This window comes from Biomphalaria glabrata, chromosome 13, assembly GCF_947242115.1.
Source record: "Biomphalaria glabrata chromosome 13, xgBioGlab47.1, whole genome shotgun sequence".
Classification (NCBI taxonomy): domain Eukaryota; kingdom Metazoa; phylum Mollusca; class Gastropoda; family Planorbidae; genus Biomphalaria; species Biomphalaria glabrata.
This window is the reverse complement of record NC_074723.1, coordinates 4,168,249-4,186,046: the sequence shown is the minus strand read 5'-3', so window position 1 is coordinate 4,186,046 and position 17,798 is coordinate 4,168,249. Positions and strand designations below refer to the sequence as shown.

The 17,798-nt window shown below is 33.0% G+C and overlaps 1 protein-coding gene across 17 annotated transcripts in view; it reads left to right on the top strand.

Annotated features, from left to right (window-relative positions):
• LOC106077909 (neprilysin-1-like) overlaps positions 1-17,566 on the top strand; it is a 109,211-nt gene extending 91,645 nt beyond the window's left edge. For all 17 annotated transcript variants that reach the window (XM_056007943.1, XM_056007940.1, XM_056007934.1 and 14 more), the window contains 11 exons: positions 2,284-2,412; positions 4,434-4,532; positions 4,908-4,985; positions 6,395-6,498; positions 7,248-7,306; positions 7,435-7,486; positions 8,306-8,441; positions 9,476-9,604; positions 9,791-9,892; positions 11,756-11,832; positions 13,247-17,566. In XM_056007943.1, coding sequence (XP_055863918.1) covers positions 2,284-2,412; positions 4,434-4,532; positions 4,908-4,985; positions 6,395-6,498; positions 7,248-7,306; positions 7,435-7,486; positions 8,306-8,441; positions 9,476-9,604; positions 9,791-9,892; positions 11,756-11,832; positions 13,247-13,346 — 1,065 coding nt within the window. In that variant the 3' untranslated portion in view covers positions 13,347-17,566. The remainder of the gene's footprint in view (positions 1-2,283; positions 2,413-4,433; positions 4,533-4,907; positions 4,986-6,394; positions 6,499-7,247; positions 7,307-7,434; positions 7,487-8,305; positions 8,442-9,475; positions 9,605-9,790; positions 9,893-11,755; positions 11,833-13,246) is intronic.
• The last annotated feature ends 232 nt before the right edge of the window (positions 17,567-17,798 follow it).

The following is a 17,798-nucleotide window of genomic DNA, read 5'->3' as shown; positions in this document are numbered from 1 at the left end:
TGATGTAGCTCTGTACAGCTAATCGAACCATCCCAACACTCAACTAGGTGCGATGTAGCTCTGTACAGCTAATCGAACCATCCCAACACTCAACTAGGTGCGATGTAGCTCTGTACAGCTAATCGAACCATCCCAACACTCAACTAGGTGCGATGTAGCTCTGTACAGCTAATCGAACCATCCCAACACTCAACTAGGTGTGATGTAGCTCTGTACAGCTAATCGAACCATCCCAACACTCAACTAGGTGTGATGTAGCTCTGTACAGCTAATCGAACCATCCCAACACCCAACTAGGTGCGATGTAGCTCTGTACAGCTAATCGAACCATCCCAACACTCAACTAGGTGCGATGTAGTTCTGTACAGCTAATCGAACCATCCCAACACTCAACTAGGTGTGATGTAGCTCTGTACAGCTAATCGAACCATCCCAACACTCAACTAGGTGCTGTACAGCTAATCGAACCATCCCAACACTCAACTAGGTGCGATGTAGCTCTGTACAGCTAATCGAACCATCCCAACACTCAACTAGGTGCTGTACAGCTAATCGAACCATCCCAACACTCAACTAGGTGCGATGTAGCTCTGTACAGCTAATCGAACCATCCCAACACTCAACTAAGTGCTGTACAGCTAATCGAACCATCCCAACACTCAACTAGGTGCGATGTAGCTCTGTACAGCTAATCGAACCATCCCAACACTCAACTAGGTGCTGTACAGCTAATCGAACCATCCCAACACTCAACTAGGTGCGATGTAGCTCTGTACAGCTAATCGAACCATCCCAACACTCAACTAGGTGCTGTACAGCTAATCGAACTTCCCTTTAGTACGCTTGATACAGAGAATCAAATAAAGCTCTACAGTTTTCTCGTTTGGGACCCCGATAGCTAGCTCTACGTACCTTAGGCAGTCCCGCATTATAATTTATGTCATGTTTGGTATATCCTTAAAGTTTCTTTAACTTCTATCTTGACCTTCTATCTAGCTCTAAATATTTCTAAGTAAAGTTTTATTTATATCAAGGTCATCTAGATTATAGTCCTACAGTCCAAGAATAAACATTTTTTTTTTACACGCACACCCAAAATGACGCAATAAACTGGTCAGCCCAGGTCTCCCAGCCTGAGAATTGCGACCAGCTCTCTTGGACATATTGTGTTGACGGCTTGGAAATTCGACCTATTTACTAACGCATTGCATCTTATTCAATAGGGCTTCATATGACTTCATATGACTTCACATGACTTCACTTCATATGACTTCACATGACTTCACATGACTTCACATGACTTCACTTCATATGACTTCACATGACTTCACTTCATATGACTTCACATGACTTCATATGACTTCACATGACTTCATATGACTTCACATGACTTCATATGACTTCACATGACTTCACTTCATATGACTTCATATGACTTCACATGACTTCACTTCATATGACTTCACATGACTTCACATGACTTCACTTCATATGACTTCACATGACTTCATATGACTTCACATGACTTCACTTCATATGACTTCACATGACTTCACTTCATATGACTTCATATGACTTCACATGACTTCACTTCATATGACTTCACATGACTTCATATTACTTCACATGACTTCATATGACTTCACTTCATATGACTTCACATGACTTCATATGACTTCATATGACTTCACATGACTTCACTTCATATGACTTCACATGACTTCATATGACTTCACACGACTTCACTTCATATGACTTCACATGACTTCATATTACTTCACATGACTTCATATGACTTCACTTCATATGACTTCACATGATTTCATATGACTTCACATGACTTCATATGACTTCACATGATTTCACTTCATATGACTTCACATGACTTCATATGACTTCACTTCATATGACTTCACATGACTTCACTTCATATGACTTCACATGACTTCATATGACTTCACATGACTTCACTTCATATGACTTCACATGACTTCATATGACTTCACTTCATATGACTTCACATGACTTCACTTCATATGACTTCACATGACTTCATATGACTTCACATGACTTCACTTCATATGACTTCACATGACTTCATATTACTTCACATGACTTCATATGACTTCACTTCATATGACTTCACATGATTTCATATTACTTCACATGACTTCATATGACTTCACTTCATATGACTTCACATGACTTCATATGACTTCACATGACTTCATATGACTTCACATTACTTCATATGACTTGACAGTTTTCCATATCACATTTCAGAGCATGACAGGCATATCTTCCACTTCTCCGAGGTGGTACGAATGCACGGAGGTGATCAACGAGCACATGGGGAACACAGTAGGACGTCTGTTTATTGAGAAATACTTCGATGAAGGATCCAAGGAAACGGTGAGTAAAACTTGATATTTGATAAATCAAGCCTCTAATGTAACGGCAAAGTGAAACTTGATATTTGATAAATCAATCCTCTAATGTAACAGCAAAGTTAAACTTGATATTTGATAAATCAAGCCTCTAATGTAACAGCAAAGTGAAACTTGATATTTGATAAATCAAGCCTCTAATGTAACAGCAAAGTGAAACTTGATATTTGAATAAATCAAGCCTCTAATGTAACAGCAAAGTGAAACTTGATATTTGATACATCAAGCCTCTAATGTAACAGCAAAGTGAAACTTGATATTTGATACATCAAGCCTCTAATGTAACAGCAAAGTGAAACTTGATATTTGATAAATCAAGCCTCTAATGTAACGGCAAAGTGAAACTTGATATTTGATAAATCAATCCTCTAATGTAACAGCAAAGTTAAACTTGATATTTGATAAATCAAGCCTTTAATGTAACAGCAAAGTGAAACTTGATATTTGATAAATCAAGCCTCTAATGTAACAGCAAAGTGAAACTTGATATTTGAATAAATCAAGCCTCTAATGTAACAGCAAAGTGAAACTTGATATTTGATACATCAAGCCTCTAATGTAACAGCAAAGTGAAACTTGATATTTGAATAAATCAAGCCTCTAATGTAACAGCAAAGTGAAACTTGATATTTGAATAAATCAAGCCTCTAATGTAACAGCAAAGTGAAACTTGATATTTGATAAATCAAGCCTCTAATGTAACAGCAAAGTGAAACTTGATATTTGAATAAATCAAGCCTCTAATGTAACAGCAAAGTAAAACTTGATATTTGATATATCAAGCCTCTAATCTAACAGCAAAGCCAAAGGTAGATCTAGATCTAGTTAATATTAAGCAGCGGCCACTATAAATACGACTTTTAAGTTCACTGCCTTTAGAATTGTGTTAAAAAAAAAAAGTTCTTTTGTTTGATATCGAACAAAGGAAAGAAATTGTACTTGACTGATGTGGTGGTATAAGTTAAATTAGCCCCCTTTATACTTTATAGGTCGCAGCTCTAAAGTTTGAAGCTAACAATAGATAACTATAAAGCCTTTTATTTTCATAAGTGATTTGCTGGCCCATTGTTTAGTGTGTTGGATTGAGGTGTTTAGGATTCTTGATCCCTCGAATTCGAATTCTGGTCTTTTAACTTTTTTTTTTTTTATCACATATCACATTCACTCAGATACCCTCTTCTTTATCCACATTCCCCCCTTTTCCAACCGGTCCAGACAAGTGACATGTTCATAGGTCATAGTGTATTGAGAATGCTAAGAGCTTAAAATGGCTCTAAACAAAATCAATCGGGAAAAAAAAATAATTCTAATCGCACAGATTTATTATTGTTAGTCTAGACTAGATCGAGTCTAGATCTATTACAAATTTTATTATATAATTGATCCAAAATAATTGATACAATTACGCCTATATAAGCTTTGTTGTTTTTCTTTGTGTTTTTGTAGCCTATTATATTTTCAAACTTTGTAATCTGACATTCATTTATTATTAAGACTGCATGTATAGTTTCGTATCACTGAAAGGAGGTAATAAAATTGCCTTTTTTTTTTTTTAAAAAAAATTAGTCTGAATGTGTGGTTCTCTTAATTTAAATATTTTTGAAAACATTTTTTTTACTACCATTAGGCCTACTTGTAACAGATTTCGTTAACTATTCCCCTCTTAAACTGGCAATGCCTAAACTTTAGATCGTACTGTTAACATATTATGCTTATGTGTTTAAGTTTGTAATGTGTATGTAGAATTATTCCCCCTGGCAAGGGAGCTCATGTTGCATTGTTGTGCATAACCTTTGTTACGTGAGAGTGTGATATTAAATTTAAAGAGTCATATGTATCCAGCGTCTAGTGTTAGCGTCCTTTATTAAGTTCAGTGTTCTATAGTCACATAGTGTAATATTTAGCGTATAATTCTTAAAGTAACAACTACTATAAAATAACAAATTATGAAATATTCTATTACACTGTTCTGATTTACTAATTTAGGCATTGGAAATGATTCATGACATTCGCAACGCTTTCTATGAGTTATTAGATGAAGCCGATTGGATGGACGATAAAACCAGAAAAGTTGCTAAAGAAAAGGTAACTTACATGTAGGGGAGGAAGTCACATTTTTCAAGTCACCACCTAAATATTGTTCTAGTAGTGTCCCTTGTATATATATTTGATTTTTCAGGGGAAAAAAACTCTTCATAGCTATAGATCTAGAATCTACAATCAATGTATACACTAGATCTAGATTGTATACACTTACAGTCAAAAAAAAAAAAGGAAAACATTTTTTTTTCAATAAACAGTTGAAAAATAACACAAATTTTGCAGTTAAAAATGTATTATATAAGAATACTTTAGTCATCTTCATTATTTATAGTTCTAAATTAAAAAAAAAAAAAAAAGATATGATGAATAATAGTAGAGATATGTCTAAGTAATCTCTAATATTTCTATTTTCAACAGGCTGAGGCCATTTCAGAAAAGATTGGCTATGCAGATTCAATATTCAATGATACAGCTCTAAATGCGGAGTTTGCAGGTGTAAGTGAAACTTTAAATAGATCCAATGATCGAACCTAGTAACACATACAAAAATAACATCAACAAATCAAGATACCTAGATTCTTGATCTATGTGTTGTAATTAATGAAAAAGTTATAATGGAACCCAATATTGATGTAGTTATAGAACAAAAAAATCAAACAAAGCATTACTGTTTATAAAGAGAAATTATAACAAATCAAATAAGAACATAAAACTGAGTGCTACATCTTACCTTGGTTAGACCAATATTAGAATATGTGTCCTCTGTTGGGACACCTTGACTCAAGAAAAACTTAATGAAACAACAGACACTTAAAGAGACACTAAAAAAAGCGACAACCTTGCGAATGCCTTAAGGGAGATGAATTAACTCAGGGCTGGCCTTTAGGCAACTTATGCTGTCACAGTCAGCCCTGCACTTTCATAGGCCCCATGCTAATTCTAGGTGTAAATTATTAAATTAAATCATTATAACTTTTATATATAATAACATGGTTTCTGTGGCTGCCTGCTTTTCCAGGGCATTCTGGAAATCTCCTGTAATTATTAAAATCTCCTGAAAACTCATAAGAATCCCCTGAAAAATAGACAAAATTGTCAATTTTCAGGTGCCAATCCTATTGGCAATAAAAAAACAGCATTGTCAGCTTTCATTTAATAACAATTTATTACAAATACGAATCTCTTTTCTAATACAAAATCTTAACTTTGATATTATGCTTATCTCTACCCAGACTGGGCCCTGTGCAATTCGTTTTGCATAGGGCTTCACAATTGTTAGGGCTGGCCCTGGATGAACATATGCTAAAAGCATAAATAAAAGCTGAAGTAACAGAGATGCCCCAAGGAAATGCTTTACAGACCAGCTCAGACGCCAACTTGCTTTAAGAAGAGATCACCTAGCTGCAGGCGGCTTTGGAACGAGACAGCTGGAGATCACTTACAAAGGACATGGGATACATATTTGAGGCAAAAAGAAAAACCACTGCCAAGGATAAAAGTAGGCGATGAAAAGAAAATCTAAATCAACCACCTGTGGACAATGCTGGATTTGGCAAATTATGTAGTATTCAGCTTGGCTGCTTACCCATGGGAAATACTGCATTCCTCAATATCCCTTAGACTCAAAGACAAGCATTATTGTTATTATGCACCTATTATTATTGCAACAGTTTGAAGCTTATATCTAAGGCACTTGTTGGCTATTTCTGCCTTTGTATTTGTATTTTGGGTTTTTGGCACATCAGCACAATTTAGGCCATGTTGTGCCCGCAATCTCTCTGCCTTTATTATTAGAACTGTGTAAAGCATATTTGTTGGCTAGGCTACTGAGGTTTGAGTATTAGAATACAAAGAATAGTTCTTTTTTTTTACATTTTTTAAAAAAATGTTGCTTGTTTTTCCAGGTGGAATTCAAACCTGACCAATACTTTCACAACATCTTGACTTCAATAAAGCATCAAGCTTTTACTCAAATTAAAAAACTGAGAGATCCTGTAGATAGGGCAAGGTAAGTTAACATTAAGGATACATGGCTGCCTAGTTGTGTGGTTTGCCCACTAGACTGTAATTCGATGGTCTCTGCGTGGTCCAGGGTTGAAACCCTGCCTGCTGCCTTCCCTCATTGCCCAGTGGCTATTTAAGGCTTGGATATAATTGTCTTCACAATCTGAAGGAATATCTGAATGTAAAGCATTTTATTAACAAATAAACAAATATAACTCAGCTAACATTTTACAAATACAAGAGAGATGAAAAAACAAAAAACTAGTACACTGTTTTATGATGGCTTTCAGACCCTGTGGTCTATAGGGCAGATGATGTAATGGTCATCTGTTTCTGTGGTCTACGGTACAGTAAACTCTCCGTGGTTCAGGGTTAAAACCCGGCCTGCTGTCTTCCCCGTTGCCCAGTGGCTGTTTGAGGCTAGGACCCTGGGCTCAGAAACCAAGCACTTTACAGCTCAGCCACTGCGCCTCCCTCCTGAATCTATACTCAGTAGTATTTTAGACTTGTAGACTGGTAGAGGATGTCAGTTGAACAACATATATTGTAACATATAACAGCCCACTATATTTAAGTAACTACCGGTATATAACCTATCCCTAACAGTCTTAATTTAATAATTAAACTCGATAGTTTCTTTCCAAGTAAAGTTTTCTCTAATTGTTCGGTAATTTTTTTTTGTATTTAAATTAGAAATTGATAAAATACTCTACTAGAAAAATAAATTCTTGTTTTTCACTTACATCTTAACAGGTGGACTACAACACCAGCAGTTGTCAATGCTTTTTACAGTTCAAGTCGAAATCAAATAAGCAAGTCTTAAACCTTTTAATATATTACAATAATTGTTTCAACCAAATAATTATTATATACTTATTTAGTTTTCATGCAGCTTTTTAAGGTTTTGAAATACTGAATATAATAATTTTATTCATTCTAGTGTTTCCTGCTGCTATTCTTCAGCCACCATTTTACAGTAAAGAGTATCCAAAGTAAGTTGAAAATGTACTGCAGTTTATTGTGTGGTCTTTAGTGTAATCTTTTATGTAGTCTTTGTTCACAACTTATGTTAAAATAATTAACTAGTACTGCACTAGTAATGCAATTGCCTATGGCAGATTTTATCTGCAAGTCTTCTTTATGAATTGTACTCTAGACCAAAAATTTTCACTCTAGACCAAATATTTTTGTACTCTAGACCAAATATTTCCTGTACTGAACTAGTAAGAATATTGCCAGTGTGGTTCTAGTAAGCCTACAGTACTGTTTGTATTTACAAAGGCTTGCAGTAGAGTAGAGTCTGGCAATACATATGACTGATGAGTCTGACAGAAGGATTAACTGATGATTCTTGCTGTAGAAAAGACTAATGAGGCTAAACATATACCTGCTTTGTATACCTACTGTTTGTATTGTATTATGGGATGGAAAGACAAGTATGCTTGAACTTGGCTTGGCTTGGCTACCTATTTTGGGGCTTGAGGTTTGACACCCGACTCAGGCAGAGTTGTGTTTACTGAGCGCCTAAAGGCAGCACGAAAAACCTTCTCCCAGATACACCCTACCCCCCACCCCCCCAATGGTTCACAAATGAGATTGGACCTTAGTGCTCTGAGCATGCTATAAGCATGAAAGTAGCGCTTTATAAAAGCTATAATTTATTTTTATTTTATTTACTAAGGTACCATTTGTTAAACCAATTATTTCTAAGTTATTAAATTCTCTCTACTGTCATAAGAGTTATATCAAATGTACCAGTATTAAAAAAGTCTTAATAAATAATATGATTTTTTTCTAAAAAAAATTTTCAGAAGCTTGAACTATGGAGGTATTGGTATGGTGATTGGTCATGAAATAACACATGGATTTGATGACAAGGGACGTCAGTATGATAAAAATGGAATTCTAGTCCAGTGGTGGGATGATGAGGTCATTCGAAGATTTAAGGTAATTCCATAAGGGATTGGTTGATTGTGCTTTTAGGTTTCTTGAGTCTTTTTAATCCTTGTGGACCCTCTCAGCTGCTAAAGGCATGTCATCATTTTTTTTTGCAATCGTTTTATTAGAATTTGTAAATTTCAGAATAAATCTAGTTTTCCATTAAATACATTTCTTTATACAATCTTGCAATTTATAATGACAATAACATTTCCTACACACTTTAGTGAAAAAATTGTCAAAAAATGGAGATGAAGGGGTTAAGAAACTGATCATCTCCTTGTAACTCCTGTGGCTAACTGCAACAATGATAAGAACATAATTCAATTGTAGTGCATCACAGCAATATGAAATACTCCATAAGGAGGTCAAATATCAATGGAATTGAGGAAGGTTGAAAGGGATTGCATTCCCTGTAATTGTTAGGATTAAATGATAAGTTTTTTGATGATTTCTTTTTAAGAAAGACCTAGAGGAAGAGCCTGTTTTTATTGCTGGCTCAGGCTATTCTTACCTTTGGTCAAGGGGTCTACTACAAATCATTACTGGACACATCTTGATATTTAATAATTATCAATTTTTAGAGTTAACTTTGGAAAACTTATCTTGTGAAGATTTCATTATTTCAAAGCTACCTAATACTAAATCACTGTGTAATATTGAAGCCTATATGTCTGTAATGCCTAAGTCTCAATGAAATATATAAGTCTGTTTGTAGCTTAATACAATTGAATTTGATTAATTAGACCATCGGTCAATTGGACCCACCACTTATTTGGACTGAATCCTAAAGTACCAAAACTGATCATATTATACAGTCAAATCTGGTTAATTGGACCAGCTGGTTAGTAGTCCCAAAATGCTTGCAATCTAGTCCAATTAACCAGATTGGAATGCAATTTAACACAAATTTTTAGATAAAATAGGGAAACTTCAGATTACCATATAGGATCATTAAAAAAAACAAGGCAACTATATTGCATAACTTTTTTTTAACACTATTAATAATCTTATAATCCTGTTTTGTTTCCTGTGTTCTCAAGGAGCGGGCACAGTGTATCATTGATCAATACAGCAACTACACAGTGCCAGAAGTGAACATGAATGTTAATGGAATCCAGACACAAGGAGAAAACATTGCAGACAACGGAGGAATAAAAGAAGCTTACAGAGTAGGTTGAAATGAAAACATTCGTCAACTGTCCAGTTTATAGATACATTCACTTTTATCGATTTTTCTCCATGTTTAATAATAATAATTTTTTTTAATCTGCTGATTGCTTAATAAAAATTGCTTTTTATCTATAAAGATGCAATAGCGTTTAAAAAAAAAGAAACATTCAATTAATGTTTTTTAGGCATACAAAAAATATGCTAATGCAAAAGGTCACTCAGAGGGGAGATTACCTGGACTTCTTCAGTATAACAGTGATCAACTCTTTTTTATCAATTTTGCACAAGTAAGCTTAATTTCTTTCTGCATTTCTATATTTATATATATCATGCCAATGTTTGTTTAAGTTGATGTTCTAATTAATTTATGGATTACATAGCATACATGGATATACAAAAGATGGGGTGTTATGAGAGAGGGAGGGAATAGGGGGGTAAGAGATGTGTCAGTAGGCCAACTTTGTAGAATAGGCATAGAGGAATGTAGATGGCAGCAGATGGCCTCTAAAAGAGAAAGTATGAAATCTCTCAAAGGTAGAAGACAGGGGCAGAAGTCATAAAAAATATTTTTTAATTAACCCGCTGTGGACAATGGTTTTGTCTGCATCAAATGCAGAAAAATATGCAGATCACAACTGGGCTTACATAGTCATGGAAAACACTGAGCTTATTCTTAGTTTTCAGAATCAAGACATTGCAATTATTACCTTTAGATGACATAATGGAGTTGTGATAAACTCAGCTACTGCACCTCCAAACCTAGGGTTCTGGGGGGTGAAATCTTTTTGAAGACTAGACTTTTTAATTTCAGGATTTTAATGGACATCCCTGAGTCCACACAATTCTGAAGGGTACCTAGCATTAGTTGGGGAAAGTAAAAGTAATTGGTCATTGTGCTGGCCGAATGATATCCTCATTAACTGTTGCCACAGAAACAGATGACCTTTATATCATCTGCCCTATAGATCGCAAGGTCTAAAAGGGTTACTTTTTTTTCTTCTTAGATGATGTGAGATATACCATATATGCTATGCACCCACAAAATATGCTTCTAGAAATTGATTGATAGTGGCTAGGAGGATTGTTAAATCCCACAAAAGTACTTGCTTCCATCAATGGCTGAAAATGGCATATAAGCCACAAAAATGTTTCAATGTTCTATTTGAATTAACAATGTTTACAAGAGGAATTTTTGTAAAAAAAATGTTTGTTTGTTAAACGTTTTACATGTTTTGGATGTTCCATCAGAGTTGAAGATAATTACTTTATAGTCCAAACCTCCCGCAGGACAACAGGGGATATGGGCGCGGGCAGGGTTTGATTTTGGGACCATCGATAAATCTGGACAGTTCTGCGCACAAACCACACGACCTGGCAGCAAGTTTGAATTATCTGGATTCCACTGTTCATTAAATGTGTTATCATCAAAAGTTTATTTTATAATGTAAAGATGTTCTTTTATAATAAAAGATTATGCTGTCTTCTCCATAACTATATTTTTAATAATCCAAATTATATATATACATGTTTTTTTTTGTGACGTTACGCACCGATACTTTTTGAAAAAGTTATTACTTTTCTTGTATTTTAACGTATATTATTAATTTTTAATAGTTAAAAGTTAGGCAATCAACTATTGAGTACTGGCACCTAATCACTTATTACCGGCACCTACTTTTGTTTACAAAAAAAGCACTATTGCATAGGAGGCATGGTCAAAAGTTTAAAAACACTTGAACTTGGCTTGGCTATAGCTTATACCTATCAACTATGAAGGTTGTTCGAGGTTCCACTTGAGCAGAGTTTGTTTTCTGAGCGCCCAAATGCAGCACGGAAAAAACCTTCTCCCAAATACCCCTTCCCCCACTGGTCCACAAATGAGATTGGACCATAGTGCTCTGAGCATGCTATAAGCATGAAAGTAGTGCTATATAAAAGCTATAAAGTATAAAGTAAAAGTAATATATATATTTTTTTTATTTTTTTTTTTGCCTTGTACATACAAAGGTGAAAACCAAAGCAAATATTAATTCCTTGATACAAGAAAAATTAAACTTTAGTTACATTGGATGAAGGAACTATGGCTTTGCCTATACATTTTTATATTTTAAAATTTTGACATAAGTTGCTAATATTTCTCTGCATTTCAGGTTTGGTGTGGAATCATGAGACCAGAGACAACTATCAATAGAATAAAGATCGGTTTTCATAGTCCTGGGAGATTTAGGTAAAAGTATTTTAGTTTATTTAATAGATATTAAAATTGTTTATATTTATCTGCAAGACTTCCCTAAAAGAGAGTTCCTAGCTTACAAATGATTACCATATTATTCTTTCTTTAAATTTTTTAACAATAGATATTTGAAGGGGGTAAATTTATTTTCGTTCAATGACAGTAGCCCGATTTTGTCAACATTTCCTGAGCAACTCGTTTTTAATTGTTTAATAAAAACCCTTGTAAACTTTCTGAAAAAATAGAAATCAATGAATATGTCCACATTATCTATGCTATATGCAACTTTTGTTTTTATAATAATAATAACAAGTTTCAAAGCTAATAAATGAACATTTTCAAATTGTATGTTTTTATATATTTTTAAGCCTTAACGAAGCATGAGCATCAGATAAACTATTTTAAAAAATTGTTGCAAATCTCATCTCTTTCTATAGCCAACAGTAAATGAGGGTGTTGTGTGGTCACCACAAAATGACCCCCTTTACTTTACCCCCAACTTTCAGGTATCATTTAGATTTGGGTTGACCTGGATTTGGGTTGTCCTAGGGAGGTAATAAAACTTCTGATTTAATCATTTGAGCCTTGACCTGGAATCATGACTTCCTCTTTTAAGAAGCTAAAAGAACTTTTTTACTCATTTAGCATTCACCAATTATTTAGGCCTTATGTTAGTTATAGCATAGTTAACAATTCTTCAGTCCCAGTTGCTCTCATTGACTTATGGTGTTTCATAAAAAAAATCCTAAGGAAATGAGCAACAAGCAACTTTACTTTACTTCATAATTGGCTTAGCGATATAGATGGAATATTTTTTTAGCCATTGTGTTAAGCACTGGGATTTTTATTTTTAAAGGACAAGTCATTTTCTGTTTAGATAGCTTGTTTTTTTGTTGTATTATATGTTTTTTTACAAAGCTTATATCAACTCACTCTGTCTGGTAAAAAGTTTGTACACATTATTTCTCCAACACCCAATCTTGGATCAAGCTGAAATTTTCGCACATTTATTTCTTTTACCTAACAAACCAAGAATCAATAAAACAAAAATTAACCAATTACTTGATTAACTATTGGTAATTAAATATTTTGTAAGCCTGAGAAGGCTTGAACCATAAGTTTGAATTAAGGTCGTTTCTCCCTTTTTTTCATTGTCAGTCTAGATATATTACAAATTTAATTACATGACTGATCCAAACTAACTGGTACAACTCAAAGTTTTTACATCCTGTCTCAAATCTTTCCTAAGGTATGATGGCAGCAGGATGGCTTTGAATTGAGCCCCTTCGAGAAAACAGTCCAGAGCACATACCACATGTCTAGGCAGCCATTCATTCTTGTAGAATTGATGCACCTACTGAGCTTGCAATGTTACTTCACAGGCCATTCTAAATTTCTTTTTTTTCAGAGTCATTGGAACACTTCAAAACTTACCAGCCTTCTCTGAAGTATTTAACTGTCCAGTAGGCTCTTACATGAACAGAAAAGACAAGTGCACTGTGTGGTGAAAAACTATTTTCTTTTTCTTTATTTATTGAAATATAGCACATAAGTTAATCTCTTCATCACACAAATGTATGCTCTCATGACCTTCATTGTTGCCTGTCAATGTCTCATTGGAACATTTATGGTCAAAATAATTTAGATGCATATTATAAATAATACTTTTTTCTTATCTGAAAGTGTTTTTTTTTTTCAAATAAAAACTTATGCTATTGGTATTTGATTCAAAGAAATGATAGATTTACATAAGAAAGTTTGAATTTTAAAAGTATCATGTCACACGTCTGCTATAATGTGCACAGACTATTCCATACAACAATTATTAATGTTCATTTAGTTTCTGAAATTTTGTTTTTAAGTAAGTGCTCCAATTACTTATTTATTGGAAATTATTCTCAGACAATGGAGAAGGAAATATATACATTTTATTATTTCATCCACTTTAATATGTCTGATAAACAATAAAAATTAGTGAAGAATATTTGCTGAACTCTGAGATAATGCTACAAGAAAAATTACTATTTTCCATTTGGATGTCTAGAAAAGTTTTTTTTCTTGCTTTTACAATAATCAATGTTTTTAAAAAATGTGTAGATGACTAGAAAGATGAAAAAAAAAAAAGAAGAAAAAATATTCAGTTAACCTGAAAACAAATCATAATTAAGAAAAGTACAAAAATGATACAAAAGTTTAAACATATCAGGAGTGATTATAATTTCAATCCAACTTTGCTTTTTAGCTTTCAGGTTTCACTAAGTCTGTTGCTGGTCAGGATTTCTAATAATAATTGTTAAGCATGTACCAAAAAAGAAAAGAAACATTTATCTTGCATAAAATATATTAATTAGATTATCAGCTATTAATTAGATTATCAGCTATTATTTAGATTATCAGCTATTAATTAGATTATCAGCTATTAATTAGATTATCAGCTATTAATTAGATAATCAGCAAATAAATATTTGTGTAATGTGTTTCTTGTTCTCAGTATTCATGTTGTTTAGAGTGATTTGATTTTTCTGCCTTTCTAGTGAATTGTTGGTCTGTATTTGTAGTGAACAGTATATTTTTTTGTCTCTAATGTTAATGCAGAAATGCAGTTGTAGCACTACATAATTCTGCTGCACTGCAGATATGTTGTTATGATTTTAAGGCCCTTTTTGATTTTAGTTTTATATTAGTTCTTTTTGTTTTAATAATATTTTTTTAAGTTTCGTAAGTAGTTAATTTTCATTATATTGAATAATGATAATGAAATGTATTTTAACAATGAACTTGGTTGTTGGCTGATAACTCAGTGTGTGTTATAAGCTATTTACTATGTTTTGTAAAATCTTCTTATATTTTTATACAACATTGTACACATGATTTATAGCATGAACTGTTATAATATGGATTTTGTGTATAGAATAATTGATTACATCCTCATAATTGTTGGACACATTAATTTTGTTTGTTTGTTAGCATCTTACACATGATATGTATTTAAATATACGTTTGTATACAACTTTTTTTTGTCTTGTGTTTATGTACATTATTTACAGATAACAATATTTCTACTGCGATGTTAAATTGAACAATTACATCAAATAATTTTTTAAAGAAAAGAGGAACAGATTACAATTTTAACCCAATTTCTATATATTAGAATCTTTAAGCAAGAATTTTAAATATTATTGTTCTTTGTTGTCCCATGATGTATTTAATATAATGTAAGTATTTTTAAGTACAATTGATTATAAAATTTTTTGCTTATATGTTGAAGGAAATTACCTTTTTAAACAGATTGTAGAAAGGAAATTTTGTGAGATTAGATATTGCAAAAAATTGTCTTTTTTCACTAAACCTATGTAAGAAATATCTCCTGGATAACTTTTTTTGTTTGCAAGTATATTTTGTTTTATTCTGGCTGCAACTGTGAACAAAATCACTAGAACTATGATATTTGATTTTTTTTTCTCCATATTTCACCACCTAAGGAGCAGTCTGTGAGCTTTCATTAAATCACTAGTAGTAATTCAAATGATGGAACTTAAAAAAAAACATTTTGAGAGCTGGGACAAATCCCCAAAAGTCTGCAGAGGATGAGAGCACGTGAGCTGCTCTGAGCCTCCTGTGATGAATGCTAGCTAACTATTATAGTTCAATTGCTGGACAGGCTATTGTCCAGTAGATTTGCACTTTGCATGGTTCAAGCCAAACTTTTTTATTTTTGCCTCCGCTGTGAAGATGAATAGGAAACTGTGTTTCATTTTCTTTTATACACCCAGAACTTGCTGAATTCAATAGGTTTAGGAAGCCACATGCTCTAAACTTGTAGTATTTTTTTGTCCTGGGCTTTTGGAAAAGAGGATCTGAGCCTCTCAAGCCCTCACTCTAATGAAGCTTGGCGGTAATGATGGCTTACTACTATTATCCTTCACTTGTATCTGTAAAATCTATACATTTTGTTTGTACTTGTAACTTTATTTATATCAATCAGTTTTGAAAGAAAATGTCTACATTCATTGCCCTTCCGTATGCCTATCTGTTGTGACATGATGTGATTCAACTTACTTTTACATCTGTGATTTTTTCATCTCTAATACCATCATTCATTTACATTTTTTTTTATTCATTCTAAAAAAGAAATTTTATACAATTTCTGAACACTACTACTATGTATTTTCCTTTTAACCCATGCTTTGTTACAAAGAATTAGTAAGTAGTTATTAGTATATTGGGAACTATGTAAATGATTAGAGATTTATTTTATTTTTTTAGAATTCTGTGGTTGTGGTGATACGTCTGCCAAAGTTATTAGCAACCTTAAAATTAGAACATTTTCATGTTTAAAACATCTCAGCGTCTAGTTTGGGGTTCCATCCAAGGCAGATAAATGGTACTTAAAGTGTAAATAAGTTATGTCCCATATAGGTGTGATTGTTGTCTAGAAATGTATGAAGACAGTGTCAAGAAAAAGAAGACAGTGTATTATATTACTGTAAATACAATCTATAATACCTCGTGTTTATATTTTCTAATCATATCTTTAATTCTTTTCAATTCTCTCTAAGGCTTCTCAAACATATTTTATACGGTACATTTAATAGCATAATTTTCATCCTCATATTAACATTTTTCAAATTACTCTAGTACTGTTGCACTTCCTCCTCCTGCTCTATTTCTTTGTAAGAAATGATAGTTTTATTAGAAACCTATTAGCTCCACCTTCTGTTGTTTCAACATAAAATGTGCGTTTAGCTAAAATAAACTGTCCCAGAAATCAACTTCTTGTCAATCCCAAGATTCAAGCTGCAACATATTGTTCACATAGAACTTCTTGGGACTGCTTTATCTAATGATGTTTACAATTAGATTGGAGCCTATCATATCTGTAACCTAATTAGGCAACTCTGAGATCAAGGTTTAAGTTAAGGTTCTCTTTTTTTTTTTTAATTGTTTAAAAGGACTTCTTGTTTTCTTTTATGTTATGTTATTTTTTTAGCTTTAAATCTTCTTTTGGCAGTTGTCAAAATATTTTGAAAGAAGAAAAAAAATGGACCTCATTCACCAATCGTAAACAAACAACATTTAGACACGTGATAATATTGATAAAACAACGAAAAAAAAAAACTGTCCCGCCTGTGTGTATTACGTAATTTGTATAGAAGAGATAGAGAATCATGTGACTAATTTTTTTTTTTTTTTTACGATTGGTGAATGAGGTCCATTGGACGACTATTCAAATAACTTGATAATTTCCTATTCAAAACATTTGACATCTTTACATTTTATCTAAAGAAAGGCACGGAAGAACAGTTAAAAATATGTAGATCTATGTTTTGGTATTTAGAAAGTCCTCATTTTAAGCCTATGGTAGAACTTCAAATGGGTTAAGGGAACTTTTGCATTATCTGGACATGTTATTTTGTAGCTTTAAGGAATTAGATCTACTGTTTTCTAACTGTGGGCCATCCTATCATTCTAGATTAATATAAAGTTTTGATTTAAACGGAAAAAAAGGGAAAATTCTTTTATTTGTATTAAGCATAGACTCTCACTTTTTTTTTTGTACCTATAGCATTTTTATGCATCGTTTGTATGGAGATTTGTTTTAAATTTATTTCTTGTCCAAACCATGTTTCCTAGACAAGCATATTGTCATGGAAACAGAGGTTTGTTGATAATCGATGTCTTGCTTTTTTTTTTCTTTAAACAGTAAATAAATTGTATTTTCAAAATTTTTCAGTGTTTGTGTGTGTGATTTCAAATCAAGTAATTTTTTTTTTTGTTTAAAAGTGTTTACCTTTACCTATCCCTTAATAGTATGTTGGACCGTTGAGGCACCATGCAAGATTCGTCGACCGTCTTTCTCCACTCCTCCCTGTCTTTTGCAATGTTTAAAACCTCTATCAATGGTAGGCCCGTCCATTCTTTTATGTTGTCCTCCCATTGCTTTCTTTGTCTGCCTCTTC